The sequence below is a fragment of the Hyperolius riggenbachi genome, chromosome 9 (assembly GCF_040937935.1).
Source record: "Hyperolius riggenbachi isolate aHypRig1 chromosome 9, aHypRig1.pri, whole genome shotgun sequence".
In the NCBI taxonomy this organism is placed as follows: domain Eukaryota; kingdom Metazoa; phylum Chordata; class Amphibia; order Anura; family Hyperoliidae; genus Hyperolius; species Hyperolius riggenbachi.
Window position 1 is genome coordinate 111612062 of NC_090654.1, and position 22769 is coordinate 111634830.

The window sequence follows — 22769 nt, forward strand, 5'->3', positions numbered from 1 at the left end:
TCAATTGTCTGGGACTGCACAGGTACTCCAAACAGCTGTTGATGCAGTGCGATCCCCTCCAGTCACGGACCTTCGCATGTCCGTACCTGAAAAGTTTTCTGGCCATAGATCTGACTTTCAGAATTTCAGGAATCGTGTGTTGCCTTATTTTGAGGTAAGGCCCAATCTGTCAGGATCTGAGAACCAGAGGGTAACATTCATAAAAACCCTTCTGTCAGGAGATTCACAAACATGGGCATATAGTCTGAATGCTGAGCATGAAGCGTTGTCTTCAGTTCAGGAGTTTTTTAAGGCCATGGCCGTAATTTTCGATGATCCAGATATTGCTATCACTGCTGAGAGGAAACTGAAAATGCTCAGGCAGGGTCGTAATCCGGTGGAGGTTTACGCCGCTGAGTTTAGGAGGTGGGCTGTATCGGCTACATGGGGAACATATGCATTATTAGACTGTTTCCTGTCAGGATTATCGGATGCAGTTTCCGATTTAATGTTAGGGCATCCTGAGCCTAAATCTCTAGACGAAGCAATTGCGTTGGCAGTACGGGTTGATCGCCGCCTTCGCTATCAGAGACAAACGCGTGGGAAGAACGCTATAAGATCTGTTTCCTACACCTCTTCTCCACCCTCGTCACCTCCAGACGAACCGATGCAGTTCGGTCACTCGAGGTTGACGCAAGTGGAAAGGAATCGCAGAAGGTCAGAAAGACTCTGTCTATACTGTGCTGAGGAGGGTCACATTGTCCAGAATTGCCCTAAAAAGTCTGGAAACGCTGCCGCCTAGGTGTAGTCAGAGGTAATACCCTAGGCAAGCAGTTTTTACCTCTAAATAATAACCGTTTGCTCCTCCCCTGCTCCATCACTTGGGAGGGTCGGACTACGGCCACAGAGGCATTCGTGGACTCGGGTTCTGCAGCCAATTTTATAGACTATGACTTTGTGAAAAAAACTGGGCATTTCTTTGCTCCCGTTGGACCGTCACATTTTGGTTACTGCAGTAGATGATTTTCCGTTACAGTGTAGACAGCCTCTTTCTCAGACTCCTTCATTGCTGTGCACTATAGGGGTGCTACATAAGGAGAAATTACAGTTCTTTGTCCTGCAGATGGCAACCTCTACCATTATCCTCGGTATGCCCTGGTTGCAACTACACTCCTCTCAAAATGACTGGGCTTCCGGTCAGCTACAGAGCTGGTCAACCCATTATCATCATTGCCTGGAGAGAGTTGCTGTTTGTGCCACCAAGGTTCAAGTCAAAGGGGTGCCAGTGCAGTACGCAGAATTTGCGGATGTATTTTGTCCCAAATCAGCAGACAAACTCCCACCTCACTGGAGTTTCGATTGTCCCATTGAGTTAAGATCAAGTTGTATGCCTCCTAGAGGCCATCTCTACAATTTGTCTGGACCAGAGAAGTTGGCTATGCAGGAGTACATTAAAGAAAATCTAGCCAAGGGCTTCATCCGTCCTTCTAGATCTCCAGCGGGAGCTGGGTTTTTCTTTGTGCAGAAGAAGGACGGTGGGCTCAGACCTTGCATTGACTATCGGGGTTTAAATAAAATCACAGTAAAAAATCGTTATCCACTGCCTTTGATAGACGATTTGTTTGCTCAGGTGACCAATGCCAGTATTTTCTCTAAATTGGATCTTCGAGGGGCATACAACCTGGTACGCATAAGGGACGGTGACGAATGGAAGACGGCGTTCAACACACCCGATGGGCACTACGAGTATCTGGTTATGCCCTTCAGGTTGTGTAATGCACCCGCCGTTTTCCAAGAATTGATTAATGAAGTTTTTAGGGAGGTTCTGGGAAAATTTGAGTTAGTATATTTGGATGATATACTGATTTTCTCTCCCAACCTGACAGAACATCGTAAACATGTGAAGTATGTGTTAAGAAAACTAAGGCAGAACTCGTTGTACGCAAAGTTAGAGAAGTGCCTCTTTGAGGTCACACAAGTCCCTTTTTTGGGATACATCATTTCCACTTCAGGCCTTTCCATGGATCCTGAAAAAGTCTCTGCTGTATTGGAGTGGCCTCAACCTGTAGGATTGAAGGCACTCCAAAGATTTCTTGGCTTCGCCAATTACTACAGGAAGTTCATCAAAGGGTTCTCTTCTGTGGTATCACCCCTAACCAGCCTTACCAAAAAAGGGGCTGACACTTACCATTGGTCGGCAGAGGCACAGTCTGCCTTTGCTACGCTTAAAAAGCTATTTTGTTCTGCTCCCATTCTGAGACATGTGGATGTCACCTTTCCCTTCATCGTTGAGGTTGATGCATCAGAGGTTGGGGTTGTACTGTCTCAGCGCTCTGGCTTACAAGGCAAACTTCATCCCTGTGCCTTCTTTTCTCGTAGGTTCTCTCCAGCTGAGAGGAACTACGATATAGGCAATCGGGAGCTTCTGGCCATTAAGTTAGCCTTTAAAGAATGGCGTCATTGGCTTGAAGGAGCAGAACATACTATTACAGTTTATACTGATCATAAGAACTTAAAGTACATTGAAGGGGCCAAAAGACTCAGTCCCCGACAGGCTCGCTGGTCCCTGTTCTTTTCAAGATTCAGATTCGTAATAACGTATACTCCAGGGAGCAAGAATGTCAAAGCAGATGCACTTTCTAGGTGCTTTGAGCCTGAGACAGTGCAGCCTACAGCCCCTGAAACCATTCTTACTCAAAGATTAGTGGTAGCAGCCACGGAGACCTGGGAAGATTGCGCGAGTACGTTAAGGCCTTACCAGCAGGACATCCCTGAGGGGAAGCCTAAGGGGGATCTTTTTGTGCCACTTCCCTTCCGCTTACAAATCTTGCAACTATTTCATACCCATAAGAATTTAGGGCATCCCCGGAGCTGCTCGAACTCAGGATCTGTTAGCTAGATGTGTATGGTGGCCATCGTTGGCACTCGATTGCAAGGCGTTTGTAAGAGAATGCGCTGTGTGTGCCAGAAGTAAGCCATCTCGCCAGGCAGCTGTGGGTACCATTCAGTCCTTGCCAGTGCCAAATGAACCCTGGACTCATTTGTCTATGGACTTCGTAGGGGAACTCCCTAGCTCTGAGGGCAAGACGGTCATCTGGGTGGTAGTTGATAGGTTCAGTAAAATGGCTCATTTCGTACCTCTGAAAGGACTCCCCTCGGCCCAGGAATTGGCTGATCTCTTCATCCGGCACATTTTCCGGCTGCATGGCATTCCGGAAAATGTAGTGTCAGATAGGGGAGTCCAGTTTGTGTCGAAATTCTGGAGAGCCTTTTGCCGTCAGCTCAATATGGACCTTTCGTTTTCATCAGGCTACCACCCTCAAACCAATGGACAGACCGAAAGGGTTAACCAGTCACTAGAACAATTTCTTAGGTGTTACGTGGCTGATGCGTAATCAGATTGGGTAAAGTTCCTGCCATTTGCAGAATTTGCGCATAATAAAGTGAAGAGCTCATCTTCAGGTTTCTCTCCATTTCAGGTGGTCTCGGGGAAATCTCCCAAATTTTCTCCTTTGCCAGTAGCATCTTCTCCCTTTCTGGCCCTAGAAGATTGGCAAAAGGCTTTAAAGAGACACTTAAGCCCGAAAAAAAAAAATAGCTTTTTCCGTATTCCCGACTGTAATTAGCGATATTGCGGGCACGCATACAAAAATACGCGTTGCCGCATTACGCACGCATAGATATGAGACAACGCATATTTTTATAATAGCGCTAATTGCAGAAAAAGATACGCGTGGCCAGTCCTGACGGGCCTGTCGACAAAAATGAAACTAGTTGGCAGCGTGGGACCAGAGGATTAGTGAGTGGCTGCGAGGGCACAGGACTGCTGCAGGGGGCTGGTAGAAGCCCCAGGTGAGTAAAACTCATTTTCTCTTCCTGACTTAAGGTTCACTTTAAGGGAAATTTGGGCCCTGGTAAAGAGAAATCTGGGGAAAGCCTTCCAGGTTCAGAAAAAAAAGGCAGATAAAAGGCGGTCGATGGAATGGAAGTTTTCCCCAGGAGATAAGGTGTGGGCGTCTACTCGACATTTAGCCTTGAAACAACCGTCACCCAAGTTAGGACCCAGATTCATAGGCCCGTACCCTGTGTCTAAAAAAATAAATGATGTGACGTATGCGATTGATCTCCCAGCCAGCATGAGAGGTGTGAGATCATTCCACGGTACTTTGCTTAAACCTGCTGTGCATGTGGATTCCTCCCCCCCCCCCCCCCCCGTGATGATTGACGATCAACCAGAGTATGAGATTGTGAAGATTCTGGATTCTCGATTGGTGCAGAATTCTGTACAGTACCTGGTTCATTGGAAGGGCTATGGCCCAGAGGAGAGAACTTGGGTGCTGGATTGTCGCATGCATGCAGAGGAGTTGAAGAAAGAGCTTCATGAGTTACACCCTGGGAAACCGGGTAGGAAGTGTCCGGAGTCCACTCCTCGGGGGGGGGGGTACTGTAATTGATAGCGGAGATACTGCCGCAACAGCAAGCAGCGTGGCGGCTATCTCCGTGTCGCAGCCGGCGGTTTCCACCGCACAGTTACATGCTGGTGCTTTGCCTGGTCCTTCTATCGCTCATAGACTAAGGGCCGAGCGAAAGGACCTTTATGCATCTAGAAGGGGAGTCAGCTGATCACTAGGTCAGCTGACTCCAGCTATGCTCAGGATTGGCTGAGTGACTGGGGCGGCGCTATGGAGCGCGTTTAGTATATATAGGACCTACCTGTCAGTTGCTCCGCGTCTGCTGTTGCAAATGCTACGTGTTAGCACTCAGACCTAGTCAGATCCCAAAGTGTGCTAGAACCAGCTGGAGCTGGGGATCCACACTTAGCCAGATTCTGTTGATAGCTTAAAGTACTAATTGAATTTTATTATTTGTTATGACCTTCTGCTAGCTTGACTATTCTTCTGCTCACTGATTCTGTACCTTTGCCTATCTGATATAGTTGCCGACTCTGCCTGATATACTACTCTGATTTAGCTTCCTGTCTCTGTACCTTCTCTGTCCGCCTGTTGCCAATCCTGCTTGTCTGACCTTCCTGTCCTCCCCAGTGAGTTAGTCTCGCTAGCCTCTGGTAGTATCACCTACTCCTCAGGTGATTACTAGCTGCAGTACAGTCTGAATCACCTGCTCCTCAGGTGGTCGGTAGCTGCAGTACAGTCTGAATCACCTGCTCCTCAGGTGAATAGTCACTACAATATTATCTCCTCTGCCTGCTCCACAGGTAGTAGTGACTTCAGTACAGTCTGAATCACCCGCTTTTCGGGTGATCAGTACACTTGTTCAATATATTTCTACCCGCTCCTCGGGAGATCTATTTCACTACTGTCTACATCTCCAGCTTGCTGAAATTGGTTCTCATCTGTTATTTTGAGATATTCCCCTGTCCCAGCTCCTCTGGGAGAACAAGTATCTCTTATCATTACTGTTGCACCAAGCACCTATCATTACATTGGTTGTCCTGGTTCTGGCTATACTAGTATTATTGGTGATTCTGCAGATCACACATAATCGGGTATAGCATCTGTATTATTGGTGATACTGCAGATCACCAATAATCAGAGAAATCTGTTCTCGCTGACACCAATCGTTACACTCTGACATTTGTGGTCTTCCAGGTCAATTTGTACTGTGTCCGTTTTACGTACTCCTGTTTTTTCTTTACTCTGTACAGTGCCATAAAACACGACAACACTATATAAATCAATACATAGGACATACTGATGGTATTTATTGATCTGTGGCAATAAACGTACCATGTATCCCTTTTTCATCTCCCGAAGGTGTGGAATCATTCCTTGAACAAATTTGTTTCAATATGCAGTACAGTAGTGTCCAAAAGTCCAAAGCCTGAAAGAACAAAAAAAAAAAAAAAAAAAAAAAAGTTAAAACGAAGAGATAAAACAACTGCAAAATTTGAAAGGTAAAATGGAGTCATGAGCATTATACATAAAAGGTTCTTGAATACAGTTCAGCATCCTGGGGAACTTCCTACTGGCTCACTGCATAATTTGGGTGTCTAAAAGCCATCACACGTTATTAAGCATTTTTAATAGATTAGACATTAGGGTTTGTTTGTTTTTTTAAAACAATATTTTATTAGTTTTTTTTTTAAACATCTTCACATTTTTGCATGCAAGTGCAACATGAGACAAGCATTTTCATTACAAATGAACATTCTCAGTAACCCCTACCCACCCCGAACTTGGCTAACACATTTAGTCTGGGAATTATGAGTGGATGCAAAAGCAACTTAGACACACAAAGGCGTCAATTCACCAGAGAGGATTTACTTAGAGAAAAAAGGTAGGTAGTTTATCTCATGAGGTATTTTAACACTCTGGAGTCAATTCACCAGTGTGAGAGGACAGAGAGAAAAATGTTCGATAGCAGGGGATAATGGAGAGATATGCATGAGGAAAGTGTGAGAAAGCAGAGAGTTAGGTAATTGGTATTAATGATTTACATGGGATACTTTTCCTCTCTGTAAGCTTGAAAGTGAAGCATTGTGGGTAGGAGGCGGAGTTTTACCACTACGTGACTAGAGTATTTCCGCCTTTTACTGCCGGATCATATCATAAATCATATCACGAGTGAGTCTGAACTTCTTCACCACCTCTGTCTCAGTAAAATTATCAAGAACTGTTCTCTCACGAAAAATACGAGGGGCGATTAAACAGACCCTCCTCCTGCGCCTTCGTCTCCTCATACTAGAAGCAAACTCTAAGGCCTAGTGCACACCAGAGCGGTTCGGCTGCGTTTTGCGATCTGCTTGCGGCTGCGGATACGCTTGGGTAATGTATTTCAATGGGCTGGTGCACACCAGAGCGGGAGGCGTTTTGCAGAAACGCATACTCCCGGGCTGCTGCAGATTTTGGATTGCAGAGGCGTTTCTGCCTCAATGTTAAGTATAGGAAAAACACAAACCGCTCTGAAAAACGGCACTTCAGAGCGGTTTGCCAGGCGGTTTTTGTTACAGTAGCTGTTCAGTAACATATTTACTGTAAAAATACATGAAATCTACTACACCAAAACCGCTTCACAAAACCGCAAAATGCTAGCTGAAACGCTACAGAAAAATAAGAAAAAGCGTTTCAAAATCTGCTACCATTTTGCGGATCTGCTAGCGGTTTTTGGTGTGCACCAGGCCTAACAGAGTAAGCTCAAAAGGCTCCATCTTCCGCAGCAGCTGCTGTGTGAAAACCACGATATCTCCAGGTTCATTCAGGGGATAAAGAGATGAAAAAACAACGAATGGCCACACCCCCTTTCTTCCCTGGTGAATTGTGATTTGGAGAAAAACTAACTACTAACTATCACTTATTTATCTCATACTTATCTCACATTTATCTCTTGCATTTCTCTCTGTCAATATTTTCCCCTATACTTCTGGAGAATTGCTATTTGGAGATATCACAGGAGGTAAATTACCTCCCAAGAGATAAATAGGTTGGTAACCTCTGGTGAATTGACGCCAAAGACTGCAGTGGAACTGTGGCAAGTTCTCTCAAATACTTGTAACAACCTGCCAGGATCTGCATATATGTGTGCCTTAAAGTGACCTGAAAAAAGTTAAAGTTACTTGTCTATGGAGAGGGAAGGCTCTGGATCCCATACAGCATTCCCAGCCCTCTCTCCACCGATGTGCCCCCGTTGAAGTTATTTGGCCATACACTTTCAAGACTCATTGAAAGGCTTCAGAAACACTCAGACTTTAGTGCTTATAAAGACGGGCGACTCCATACAGCACATGCACAGTACAGAGCTACCCAGCTTTAGAAGCACTCCGAGTGCGTCCAAAGCCTTTTCCGAAGACTCCCAAAAGTGGCAAATTTGAATGCGGGACAGCAATGGACCAGGTACACGAGAAAGAGAAAACCAGGAAGGTTCTATGGCAGTGGTCCTCAAACTAAGGCCGGTGGGCCAAATGCAGCCCCCTTCCCCGTCCCCCTACTCTCAAAATGTAATGCTTACAGATGTGGTCCACTGCATCTTTAAATATTAGCGGCATACGTATAGAATAGCAGTGCTGGCATCACCCATCCACATGAGTCCAATTGATCTACAGGTTGTCATCTGGGCATGCTTCCCTGTCTGTAGCAAATATATTCTTTGGGCGCCACATGAATGAATGGCTGCTGCTGGGAGTTCTCCTCTGTGTTGCAGGACATACTACCTGCACTTGCTGTGTTGGAGGGCATATTATCTGCACTTGCTGTGTTAGCGGCCATACTATCTGCACATTCTGTGTTGGGGGGCACCCTATCTGCACATGCTGAGTTGGGGGGCATACTATCTGCACAAGCTGTGTTGGGGGGGGCAAACGAATCGGATTTGGTTAAATGGGAGACATAAGGGCTGCATGTGTTAACAGGTAATAGTGTACACTACCTAGGCTCAATGTAATGTTTTTTTACATCATTTTATGTTTACTCCGAAACCCAGCGAGCAAAGCAAGTTGACAAGGGTCCTGGTGAGCAAGGTCCACTGTCTAAGAGGACATAAATTTGGAATAAAAAATAAAACTAGTCCATAGCCCAGCGAGTGGGCAAGGGAACAACGATTTCAGTAAAGGAGGGGAATATCTCTTTAGGAGTGGATACCGCTCATTCAACCCCCCCCCCCCTCCCCCTTTTCTACTCAGGAATGATGCATTGCACGGACATGGGGCATAGTGAAAATGAAAGTCAAGACTTTCCCGTGTGTAAAAATTACAAACACCCTTACATTTATCACTATGTTACATACCTAAAATTAGAACAAATGATTAGAACTTCATTAGAAAGTCTCTTGAAGTCTTAAAAAGATCAAGAAGTCATATAACATTAAGTACACTTATCCACACTCCATGCTGTAAGAAAATGTAAATAATACTGAAATACCTGTGTGGACGCTGCCAAATTTCCTGCTCAACCTCCCTACCTGCAACATGACCAGCAGCTTTTGGCTTTGTGTACCAAAGTACATTGAGCCGCATGCCCATGTAATTATGTTATAAGACCATGAATCCTTTATACGCCCAGCATTTAGCTTGATTTCACCTCTGTTGTTGAAGTGTATAGTATCACTATGGGCTCTTTCACACTAAGACGTTGCGTTTGATGCGACCTTAAAGAGGAGCTGTTAGGTATAAGGTCTCCGAGAAAAAAAACACATATATCAGTAGCTAAAGATTGGCTGTACTTACATTACATATGCATTTCACTGTCCACGTTTGGATTTCACAGAATTTGTATATAGTATATGCAGAGATAGATGCTCCTGACAGCTCATGGCAGGCTCCATGTTTTTCTGTCAAATGTGTCGTCATGTCCTGCCTGCTTCCTGATCACAGATAAGCTTGTACTTGAACAACACAGTGTGCAGTGAATATTAATGAGCCATGTGGCTAGGAACAATAGCTGACTCCTGCAGTATACTCTGCCCGAGATTTATCAGTGCTACGCGATTACAAGCTGCTGTAACGTCTCATTAGCAGCCGAGGGGAGAGCCCCAGAATGCTTTGCAGTATGGTATGCGGCTTGCGTCTTCTTAAGAATAACAGCCTTGCTGATAAGCACACATCAAAGGTAACTGAGATTTTTATCTTCACTAATTGCTTTTGGGCTTCCTTCTAAACTGTTTAACACAGGAGAATAGAGGTTTAAATTAGCTTCTGCAGCCTGACAGTTACTCTTTAAGGTCGCATAACGTGCCCCTAACGCAATGCATGTTAGCTTTGAAGTTGGACGTTACATTGAATTGCATTATGCGTCTCTTGATGCGTACTTTTTGACGCATACGGATCGAACTAAAACGGCGCATGCGGCAAATAAAAAAAAAAACAAGCAAACATTACTGAGCATGTGCAAACATCGTAACGCAGCGAAATACGAGTGTAACGCACAGCATGCTGCACTTTAATTTAACGTGCAGCGTTATACTCCAACGCAACTTGGGCACTGTGAACAGCCCGTTGATTTTTCATTACAGTGAGTTGTTGTGCGTTAGGGGCTGCTGTAACGTCGCACTGTGAAAGCAGCCTATACCTAGACATAGAGCTTTAAGGCCTTCTGCAAGTGGAGAATATTTCAAACAACTGCTAAATTTACAAGGACAGGCCATGCAGTAAGTTTAGATTGAAAGCACAATGCAAGAAGCTGAAAGAAGTCTCTAAAAGCCCCATCATTTATTTGTGTGGCCTAAATGCAGCTGTTGTTTCTACCAATGTCAAAAGGTAATGAGCCTACCATTAGAAACAAGTTGCACAAATCTGATCTACATGGAAGGCGTCAAGTGAAAATCCTTGCCATCTAGAAAGAGCATCAAATCAAGACTGGAGTTTGCTCATGTTTGGAGACCACAAGACATTTTCACCAAGAGAGCCTGATACCAACTGTAAAGCATGGTGATCGATGTGGATAGCTCATGACTAAGGCCTCATTCATTTTAGCAGCTGAAGGTGGGGAATTCACTATCTGTAAGTTGGTCTCTTGCACGGCCCGGGTGCTTGTTAGCATGCAGTACCAGCAGTGGACATGCCGCCTAAATCCCCCCCCCCACCCCCACATGCGGCTATGCTCACATACATCATGTCGTGGTTCTATGCCACCAAGTAACACCAAGTGATGACACACATAGTGCATAGTACATAGTACAAAATACTGTCATTTGGCTGCCTTTTAATTACACCTCGATGGCGCTTGTGAGCTGCAAATGGGACACTGGACTGACCAACAAGTGTGCAGTTTAAGCTCCTGTCTGAAAGACGCCTAAAAGAATACACCATGAATTCTCCATTGTACCTGTGAGACCATCTGTTATAAATGTTAAAGCTCAGCCAAGTTGACTTTGCAACAAGAACCTAAAGGAAAACAAAAACAAAAAAACCTAAATCCTGCTGAATGGTTTAAAATGGCCTGTTTATGTGAGAAAACCTTAAGATATTGCACAGGTGAAAAAATCAATATGGAAGAATGGGAAAGTTATTTTCCCAGATGAAGTCTGATTGGTAGAAACATATATTATATTTCACCTCCAAACAAAGAAACTTCAAGAATCAGAGCTGGTCTTCACAATACAGTAGTTAAATATAGGTATCCATCAGCGTCTCTTAGAATTATAAAGCACTACAGGATGCTATAATGCGAAACGATCGGTTCAGAAGCTGGAGTCTTGTCTAACATAAGAGTGCTTATATTAAATTAAATGGCCCCAGTCTCTGAATCTGTACCTCGATTATGTACCGTATGCAATTGTGTTTTTCTCTATCGTTTTATCTATGGTACTCCTAAATTTACAATGCATAGCACAGTAGCATCCACAGGTTTTCTGACATACAGCTCTGGAAGAGCATAGGAAACCACTAGGAACCACATACAGGTGTGCCTTCCCGGTCCTCTCTGTGTCCTTGGTCCCCCGCTGTCCCTTCATTGAAGCTATTTTACCAACTGGCCCAATACACTTTCGAGAGTCCTCAGAAGGCTTTGGTAGCACTCACGTCTGAGTGCTTCCAAAGATGGGCAACTCCATACCGCGCATGTGCACTACAGAGCCACCTATCTTTGGAAGAACGCCTAGAAAAAAAAGTGCTTCCAAGGACTCCCAAAGGCGGCAAACTTGAACAGGGAACAGAGTTGGACCAAGTGCACAAAGAGAGGACAGGGAATGGTCTATGGGATCCTGAGCCTTCCCCCTCCAGAGGTGAGTATCTAACTTTTTACAATTAATTTTAATATAGATAATTTGCTTTTTATCCACAATTTACTGTACATTTGATCAAGTGTATTGATTATATAAATAAAAATAAAACTATGGCATTCTTTTGAAGGTGTTTCCACTTGGAAAGTTGGGGGTCGTCTTATACGCCGGGTATCATTGATGCTGGGTTATACCCCCTATCCTGTTACCGTCTCTCAGATCTTGCTGCTGAGGACTGTAGTGAAGCGGCGCAGGCACACGTGTGAGATCTGAGAGGCAGAGAAGGAGGTAAATAGGATACAAGGGTGGGCCAGAGGGGTGAAAGAGGCATATTTTATGGGCACAGCGCGATCTATTCTTCCATATCGCTCTGATAAACAGGTAGACAAGGAGAGTTGACCAATCCAACCAGTCAATTGACTATATACTGTTATATACTGGGTACCACATACAGTACAGCACCAGTATATGATTATTATTTTTTTTATTTGGTGTACGTTGGAAGAGGGGTAGTCTTATACGGTGAGTATATCACAAACTCTATATTTTAACTGAAAAAGTTGGGGGGTCGTCTTATACACCCAGTCGTCTTATACGCCGGAATATACGGTATATATGTAACGATCGGTGTAACACAGAGAGGGTCTGATTACCGGTGATCTGCAGTATCACCGAGAATACAGATATATACCCGATTATTGATGATCTGCAGTTTCACCGATAATCAGATATATCTCTAACCTCTGGACACCTGGGTAATAAGAGTGTTTGGTGCAACAGAAATACTTTGAGGACTGCACCTGAGGAGCAGGTGCACAGCAGTAAGGAGTACTGCACAGTAACACGTTCCTTCCGTAAGCCTGAGACTCTCCAGAGGGAGCGGTCAGGCTAGGAGTAGGAATGACAGAGTGTGAGTGACACCAAGGAAGGGTGTCACCCCCAGGTCTGTGAGCTATCTCTAGACTGGGGAGATAGCTCTCAAGGTCGGACAAGCTGGGTCGGTAACAGACAGATCAGGGACAGAGACAGGAGACAGATGCGGAATCCTAAGACAAGCAGAGTTCGGCAACAGAGTATCAGATATAGCAAAGTACCTAATCAGAGATCAGAAGAGTAGTCAGGAAAGCAGGCGGCCATAACAAATAATCAACAATGCCTAGTCTTGGGTGTGAGCTCCTTGATCATCAACACCCTGGAACTGGTCTAGTGATCAGTCCCAGCCTCACCAGACATGTGATGTGAAGCACCCGCCGCGCTGGACGCGGAAACCGCCGCACCGCTATCAAGGCATGCGGCGGTTTCTCCGCGTTCGGCCATACTACTAGATGTAGGCCTACGCGTGCCAACCGCCGCGTTGGACGCGGAATCAGCCGCCTTGTTCTGAGTACACGCGGCGGCTTTTCCGCGTTTTCTCACAATATATATATATATATATATATATATATATATATATATATATATATATATATATATATATATATATATATATGTGTTATAACAAATGTCATACATAATTTACATTTTGCAGTTCGCCATTCAAATAAAGATAAAAACAAATGGTACATACGTATTATAATGTCTACCAAATTTGACTGATACCTGTTTAAAAGATATTTACTCTTCTTGCAGAATCTTCGCTTTTATTTGCCTAGGAAACCACTATAGTTTATTTTTAAATCAGCATCTCTACGAGTAAGACAAACATTCCATGCCACTGTCTGTTGAATTCCTACACAAGTACATCTCATTCTAATTTAATAGATACTGATTAGGTGATCACCAAAATCAAATGTAATATAATGAAGAAAAGTATAAAATGCTGCTGTAATCAACACTCCCCTCTTGCAATATGAACAGATGGATGACAAAATGTTGCCAGAAATAAGGCAATTGTGAATCTCAAAATAACGGACCATGGCTAAAAAGGTGAAAAGGTTCTGAACTAGGCAAAAAAGGCACAATCCTGTCATTATTACTGGAACACAATGATCATCAGGTTGCTTCTATCCTTAAAATGTCAAGGACTTCAAAGACAGCAATTTTTTTTAACAAATAAGTTTTATTGAAAGTTTTTGATATACATCACAACGAGTAACATACATACCCTCAGCGTCCCCCCCCAATCCCCCCCTCCCTATCCCTCCAGGTCTTGCTTGCATTTGCAAAAGATAACCAAACATTTCTAAGTGTAAAACACTCTAATTCTGCGTATCATAGTCGATACCTTGTTCTTTAAGGTGTTCTAACCATGGGATCCAGATACTCTCAAATTTAAGAGGACACTTTCTTTGAATGTATGTTAGTTTATAAAGAGGTAGGACAGCATTTACCATTGTTATCCATTCTGTTATTGTTGGGGGACTCTGTCTGATCCAATGGGTAATAATATTTTTCCTGGCATAATAGCATAGGAGATCCCAAAGTGCCAGCAGTCTTCTATTGGGAGCTATGTCACCCGCAACCCCCAGTAAATGTGTTTTAGGACTAAGGTTAATCGGTCTTTCAAAAAATTTCTGGAGGCGAGTGTTTATTTGGTTCCAGTAGATCTGTATGTGGGGGCACAACCAGACCATATGGATAAAGTTTGCTTGTCGTTGGTCACATCTGGGGCATCTATCAGACCTCCCTGGATACATCTGTGCCAGACGGTAAGGTGTAAAGTATATTCTATAGATAAATTTCAGCTGGACTAGCCTGTCTTTTATGGATATAAGGTAGGATCCCATGTCTTCCAACATATCCCTCCATTCAGATTCTTCCAGGTCAGGTACCTCATTCTGCCACTCTTGAAGTGCTTTAGCTACTCTAGGAGTTGAAGTGTCAATTATAGTAATATATATTGCAGAAAGGGGGGTTTCTAGGTGCTTTTGCAACAAGAGAGCTTCTAGTGGATCTGATTTAAGTACAACACCTCTAGGAAACTGTGCACTCGCTGCGTGCCTAACTTGAATGTATCTAAAGAACATCTTGTTTGTTAATGAAAATTCTTGTTTTAGCGTGTCAAAGGAGGTCAGTTGTCCTTCTATCATAATGTGTTTTAGCCATTTAATACCAGACCTGGCCCATTGGATAGGGTCAGGTATTTGTTTAAAATGGGTCAGGTGAGGATTACACCACAGGGGAGTGAAGGGTGAGTATACGTCCGTTTGTTGGTATCTTTTCCTGGCCATATCCCAAACTTTGATGGTGAGAACCATAGGGTCTGGTAAGTCAGTGATTGCTTTTGCCCCTCTAAATGGTAGGAGGGAAAGCCCCTCTAGTGACCCCACCACCGCCGCCTCTAGTATAGAGGCTGTATTCCTTTGGTCTTGAGCAAACCACCATCTGATGGTTACCAGTGCAGATGCCCAGAAGTAAAGTTTAAAATTTGGAAGGGCCATACCTCCAAGAGAGGTGGGGAGTTGTAAGGAAGTAAGAGAAATTCGTGGTATCCCCCCTGCCCATAGAAAATTAGTTAGTATTTTGTTTATTTTTTTGAAGATCGAGTTTGGGATCCATACCGGTGTGTGTCGGAAGACGTATGTAAACCGAGGTAAGTATAACATTTTTATAAGGTTAGATCTTCCCATTACAGTCAGTGGTAGTTTAGCCCATGTATGACAGTGTTTATCGAAGGAGTCTATAATTGGGTTGAGATTAATTCTAAGGTAGTCTTTTAGTGGATATTTAATATATATACCAAGGTATTTAAATGTAGAGACCCATTGTAGGGGGGTAGTAGCGGCGGTTTTCTGGGCATCTGGGTCTATTGCAAATAGTGAAGATTTCCCCCAATTTATCTTTAGGCCAGAGAATTTCCCGAATTTGTCTATAGTTTCCAGCAGAGTCGTCACTGATTTATCGGCATCCCCAAGGAAGAGGAGGAGGTCGTCCGCATATAGTGCAATCTTTTCAGTTAAATTGCCAATCCGCAGCCCTTGAATATCATCTGTTGCTCGTATTATAGATGCAAGTGGCTCGATTGCCAATGCAAATAAGAAGGGGGATAAAGGACAGCCTTGTCTGGTGCCCCTACTTAGATTAAATGCACTGGACACTACTCCATTAGTAAGAACTCTCGCTCTGGGAGTGGCATACAGTAGCTGAACCCACAGTAGGAATTTAGGTCCCACGCCAAACTTTTGGAGTAACAACCACAGATACGGCCACTCCACAGAGTCGAAAGCCTTTTCTGAATCCAGCGAGGCTACCGCCCTGTGTCCAGAATTATCATGATTTGTTGAAAGATTAACAAATAGCCTCCGAAGGTTTATATCCGTCCCCCTCCCCGGCATGAACCCTGTTTGGTCTGGATGTATAATGAAGTTTAATAATGGCTTAAGCCGATTAGCCAGTATCTTGGCAAGGATTTTTGCATCCATATTAATTAAAGAGATAGGCCTATAAGATGAGCATAATAGCAGATCTCTACCTTCCTTGGGGATAACCACTATCAGTGCCTCTTTCATGGAATCAGGCAAGGACTGAACACCATCCGGATCCTTAAAAAGGTCGTGAAGATATGGAATGAGTGATTCAGAGTGTTGTTTATAGAACTCAGATGGCATTCCATCAAGTCCCGGGGTTTTATTAGATTTTAATGTCGCTATTGCGTTAGCTATTTCATCTGGGGAGATCGGGAGATCAAGGATTTTTTTGTGTTCTTCAGAAAGTTCTGGTATGCAAATGGTTGAGAGGTAGTCTTGTAGATCCTGTATTGGTGAATTATATTTAGTGGTATATAAGTTAGTGTAATATTTTGCAAACTCCTCATTTATCCCTTCCGCATTAGTTAGAGTAATGCCCGATTCCGTAGTAATAGCAGGAATAGTCACTGCAGGGGTATGTTCTTTAGTAATCCATGCCAGCATTTTCCCACATTTGTCCCCATACTCAAAGACCCTTTGTTTTTGACAAAGGTTAGCCTTTTTAGTAGAATCCACATAAAGAATTTTTAGGTTAGTAATAGTCAGCTGCCAGTCCGAGTATGTGAGACGGTCAGGTCGTGTCAGGTATAGGATTTCAGTGTCTTTTACTTTATTTTCTGCTGTTTGAAGTTCAAGGAGTCTAGCTTTCTTGCACTGCTTAATTTGCACCATGTATTCCCCTCTCATGTAGGCTTTAAACGTGTCCCATACTATTGGTTTATCAGTAGAGTCTTTATTAGTGGGCCAGAATTGAGCGATGGCCTGGGGGATTTTTTCTTGTATTATCTGATCATGAATCCAATAGCCAGATAACCTCCATGGTCTACAGGAAATATTTTGTCTGAGTGTTAAGGTAGTCATTAAGGGAGCATGATCTGAAAGGGCCCAGGGAAGACGCTGTATAGAGTGGATAATAGGTAAGGAGGAATTGGAAACCAGGACCAGGTCTATTCTTGATAAAGTTTTATGTGAGGCCGAATGGCACGTGTATCCAGGGAGGCCCGGGTGCTTCCACTTCCACACATCAATAAATCCCATACTGTCTACCCATGTTTTAAATTCCTTAGGTTCTTTTGAATTAGGTTTCTGTCTATCTTGTGGTTGGATTACCATATTAAAATCTCCTGTTAGTATAATTTTTTCGGGAGCCCATTCTGCGATTAGAGAAGCTAGGTTATGTAGAATAGTTGTTGTAGCAGGAGGAGGTATATAAATACCCACGATCAGGATGTCCTGCATATGTATCAATGCGTGCATAGCAACATACCTTCCCTGTGTGTCAAGTTTGAGGTGAAGAAGTTGAAATGGAAGCGTTCTACGCACCAGTACACTTACTCCTCTTGAATAGGAGGAATACGTAGCATGGTAGCAACTACCCACCCAGGGCTTTTTTAAAGCAAGAACTCGACTACCGGTTAAATGAGTTTCCTGTAGTATGCAGACATCCGGTTGGTGCTGCTTAAGGTAATTAAAGACAAGAGATCTTTTGAGCTTGTCATTAAGCCCCCTTACATTCCACGATAGAACTTTACAATCACCTTTCGTTGTCATTGTGAGTGCGCATATAAACATATAAATGGTTATTACAGTACAAAAACAATCCGGTGCAAAGCAAGACCTGGTTGCAAAACTCCCCTCCCCCAAAAAACATTTTTACATCAGCCATGTTATTTACTTCCCTCCCTATATCCCAACAAGGGATATTTATTCCCAAAACACCCAAACTAAAATCACTTATGTGATTACTGGTCTGTCCTGTTCGTTGTCCGGGGAAGCTCCCATTAGACGTGGGCTCCGCTGCCCAAACTTACTCCCAATCGTAATTGGGGGAAAAGACAGCAATTTACAAGAAGAAAGTCAAGCAGCAGGCACGAAGGACAACAAACCTACAACCTGGCAGAGGATATATAAAAAAAAAAAAAAAAAAGCAGCACCGAAACGGATGACCACAAACTCATTTGAATATCACTCAAGAACTTTGGATAGTGGAAAAAGTTCAGACTATCTGGGTAGTTCGGATATCCGGAATCCGGATGAGCACAACTGCATCATTTCTTTTTCATTAAAATGATGCATTGAAGATCAATATTATTTGGAAATAAGGAGAAATATTAACAGCAGATGCTTAAAAAAAAAGACCAAAACTCGATTCACACGACGTGTGAAAGCCAGCCATTAAGAGCACACACTGCATCACATGCACGGCGCTTCTTCTGTGGCGTACACACTCCATCTGGAGCAGATGCATTCCATAGAATATAGTCCATGGAGTACTCGTCTGCAACTGGAGATTATGGCACAGGTTTGGACTTTGCATTCTGATCACATCCTCATTAACGCCTGTACATACGCTTGATTGATGTCGCTCAACAGGGATTGGGACTAGATCCCTTGAGCGACATTGCTGGGCCGAGAGAGCAGAGCAGTTGTGACATCACATGGATGGGGCAAGCAAGGAGAACAAAGCTACTGGATGATGCTCGGCCGACTTGATCCTCCTGGCGGATCTCTAGCCAGGCAGCAGGCAGGAGCTGTTGTACACATTCCGGACTATCAGCAGTTAATGGCCACCTAAGCCGACTTTAATCTAGCGTGTGTATGGGCAGTTACTGTAGCAAATCCAGTGAATCTGCTGGCAAAAGACAAATATGAACCAACAGCCTCAACTGCAGTCTCCCCAAAACAGGGCATCTAACGCCTCTTCCTCCCCAAAATAGAAGAGGCTGCCAAGCAGGAAATTTTTCGCACAAATGGTCCCATGTGGAATTTTTAGGGCTACAATTATTTGAAGTGTGTACATAACAAGAGTATGCGACAATTGAGCAGTCCTTGTCATCCTGTAGGATGCTAGAAACTGCCTTTATAGCTCTTAAACAATCCTAACACAATGGCAGAGAGCTTCCTGTGTTCTCCTAATGTGCCAGTTCATCCCAAACCGCAAGACTATTTGTGGATTTTCAGAAAGCCATCAATAAACTGTCTTGTCTGATTACCCATGGGACTGCTACAGCCTCCCCTTCCGCAAACCCATCTTGGAGTACATCTCCCTAAGGATTTATCCAAAGAAATGGATACACCTTGACCAGGATAAATGAGAACCTTTAAGAGAATATTCCCTAAGGAGGCCCATTTCATTCTCCGTTTTCCATTGAAATTTAGCTTCAGTCTACATACCTGTGGCTATCAATCATACATTTTTACACCTGAGTATGAACCTGACTGAACAGATTCTGTGGCTAGCACTATATACCAGGGACAATTGTTGGCAACAGCTTTAGGAATGACTGCTGTACAGGTGATGCTCCACTAAAGCCAAGCAGTCTGGTATGTTCTAAACAGAGAAGGGGGGGGGGGGGGGGGGGGGGGAGGGGAGAGGGTTGCAGCAGAAAAATCCAGTACTTAATTCTTCATTTAGCAATCAACCATAATGGACTGCTACACAAGATTATGAAAGAAGTGTGGCAAGATTCCAAAACCTTCACACAAAAGATTCTGTACAATAAAAAAGCATCTGTGTGCAGCTTTAGGCCTGGGACCCACTTGAACTGCTTTTGTAGTGCTTGCCGATTCCCAGCGATTAGCAAAGCGATGCAGCAGTGGAACCCTACAGGGGTTGTGCATGCAGCATTTTGAGACTGATCTTATCAATGGCCGCAGAGCTAAATCACTATTGCTCTGGGAATCACATGTGAAATTGAGGCACAAAAATGCAGCTTTTATTATAGGTGCCTGTGGCAGCACTGTTTTTACCGAAAAGGCTCCTGCGCCCTCTTTTCCTGTGTCGCCTAAAGAATATGGACAGTTTCATGGATTTTACTTCCTCCCCATGCAATAACGCAGTGTTTCTCAAATCTGCCCTCGTGAACCCCCCCCTCCCCCCTCAACAGTACATATTATACTGCAGGCAACCTCACCTAAGCACAGCTAGGTGGATTCCATGTAGCCGAGACACTAACTACCCCACCTGTGCATAGGTGAGGTTGCCTGAAAAATATGCACCATTGAGTGGGGGGGGGGGGGGGGTTGGTCTTGAGGACAGGTTTGAGAAAGACTGCCATAGCACAAATACTATTTTGTTAAAGAGAATCTGTATTGTTAAAATCACACAAAAGTAAACATACCAGTGTGTTAGGGGACATCTCCTATTACCCTCTGTCACAATTTCGCCGCTCCCCCGCCGCATTAAAAGTAGTCAAAAACAGTTTTAAAAAGTTTGTTTATAAACAAACAAAATGGCCACCAAAACAGGAAGTAGATTGATGTACCACCAAAACAGGAAGTAGATTGATGTACAATATGTCCACACATAGAAAATACATCCATACACAAGCAGGCTGTATACAGCTTTCCGTTTGAATCTCAAAAGATCATTTGTGTGTTTACCTTCTGTCCCCTTATTCTCTCATGCACTGAACATTACAGGCTTCCTGCAGACAGCTCTGCCTGTGCCTGTGTTTGTAATTCCTCAGTATGTGTCAGCCAGCTACTTTCACAGCCTAACAGAGGAGGATTTTTATCCAGCTCTCTTCTATCACTGATAAGATAGCAGAGAAGCTGCTGGCATATGTAAATAAAACACACACTGGTGTGTGCATAGAGGAACAGACCAGCACGGAAGAGTTGGCAGCCTTCCAGACACAGGCCGACAAGTCTGACAGGGGAAAGATACATTGATTTATTACAGAGACTGTGATAGTACAAAGTGCTGCAGTGAGCCAGAACAGATTAGAATAGGTTTAGGAACTTGTAGGATGGTAGAAAAAACGTAATTTTTGTTACAGAGTCACTTTAAAGTGAAATCTAAATTTACATCTGTATGCTATAAACAGAGTGTGTTCAGAAAACATCTGTGGTGCTGTACACACTTCTCTGCCGCCCCCCCCCCCCCCCCCCCCAACTCCCTGCTATTTTTCTAGTTTCTGAAAGTTCAGAACAAACTTATCACAGATAAAATGTGGGGATGAGCAGGCAAAAGCGAAATAAGAGGTAATTACTTCCTCCTTCATAGCTGGAAAGAGGAAGTATTGGGAGCGAAAGGAGGAAGTATAGGAAAAATATAGAGGGGCATGGAGCGCTGGTACCAGAGGCAGCAACCAGGATGAGTTACACCTCACTGCTGCAGCATCCAACATTCAGTTTACACTTCCGCCCACTCACCCTCAAGAGGAAGAGAAGGAGGTTTAGGTCAGGGAACACTCAGAGGTGAAGTCAACAGCACACTGATCAGATATTTTCATGAGGAGAAAATTTAAAAATTGTGGTCAGGAATCAATTAGAAGATTACCATTTCAGGACTCAACAAACATTTTCTAATAAGCTATTGCATTTCACTTGCATTTCATTTTGCCATTGCTTTCTCTGTAACCACAGTAATAAAACGGAAAAGTCACACACCGCGTTATCTGCTCGTTGCATCGCATTCAGTCAAAAAGAATGCTTCACTGTTAAAACAGGTGATTTACAGTAACCCACTGTATACAGTGCATTAGGTTGGTGTACGCATTACACCACAATGCAACGGCCGTACTGTGAATGTCCCATAGGTGGTGCATTGCAAGCCAGAAAGCCGCATTACAATACTGTCATTACGCCACACTGCACCACACCACTGTAAACACAGCCTTAAGCAGGCCACACACATCAATTTCTCCCATCAATATACGGCCGATTTAATTGTTCTGATCGAATCTGTAAGAAATCGGTGCAGCACTTGGCCTGATCAATCAATTGATCAAGGGATTTCCGGTCATAAATTGCTTGATTGGGTCAATCGGTCGGGATGGAAAATTTTGGTCGTTTCGTGGTGGATCAGTAGTGCAAAGCTAGGCATTCGATTCGGCGACCGACAAAGGTACTCACTTGTCCACCGCAGAGCCCAGTCTTTGCTTCACTTCCGTGTCGCCAGGCGCCTGTACGACATAATGGGATAGACACTAGGGGCCTCTAGTGGTCACAGCGCCCCTAGCGTCTGTCCTCTGTATTACATCACACAGGCATCCTGGACACAGACGTGAAGACGACTAAGCAACCAGCAGAGAAGCGGAGACCGGGACCACACAGAGGACAGGTGAGAACCACACGGCCCGGGGGAGCGGAGACCAGGCAGGAACACATATTTTCAAAGCTCTAATGCTAAAATTGATTGAAAACCTAGGTCTACTGTGCGGAGGGAACCGAGCAGATAGATCCCTGATCATATAATGACCGGAGAGGGATCTATCTGCTAGCCAGATCAACCAGTGTATGGCCACCTTAAAGAATACCAAGTCTGAAGCATATATACGGAAAACGGGTGGAGCAGGCATGTATTAGGTTGCAGTCCACATGCTCACAGCTCCCCTGTTCTCCTGCATTCCCCTCCTTTATACCGAAATCCTCCACCGCAGCTCAGCGGCGTAGAGCGGTAGTGTGCTCTGCACATGCGCACATAGACACGATCAAGCGCAGAGAGCTTCTGGCCATGCGCCTGTGCACTACCGATCGACTCCAGCAACCTGGGTTGAGCCGCGGCGGAGGATTTCGGTATAAAGAAAGGGGTCGTTTTCAGTACATACTTTGGCTCTGGTATCCTTTAAATGTACTGTACGCATTGCACTCTGGTGACCTACCCTTTCTGGGTCAGAAAGAGTAAACGGAGTAAAAAGTGGAGTTAAGTAAACATTTTAAGCATATTTAATGGCTAAGTAATACACCAACAAGTTGCTTGTAAAAGGG

General features: G+C 44.0%; 1 protein-coding gene across 1 annotated transcript in view; it reads right to left on the minus strand.

Moving 5' to 3' along the window:
• TEDC1 (tubulin epsilon and delta complex 1) overlaps positions 1-22769 on the minus strand; it is a 91825-nt gene that overhangs the window by 60444 nt on the left and 8612 nt on the right. Inside the window, exon 2 of the mRNA XM_068253340.1 lies at positions 5727-5820. Coding sequence (XP_068109441.1) covers positions 5727-5820 — 94 coding nt within the window. The remainder of the gene's footprint in view (positions 1-5726; positions 5821-22769) is intronic.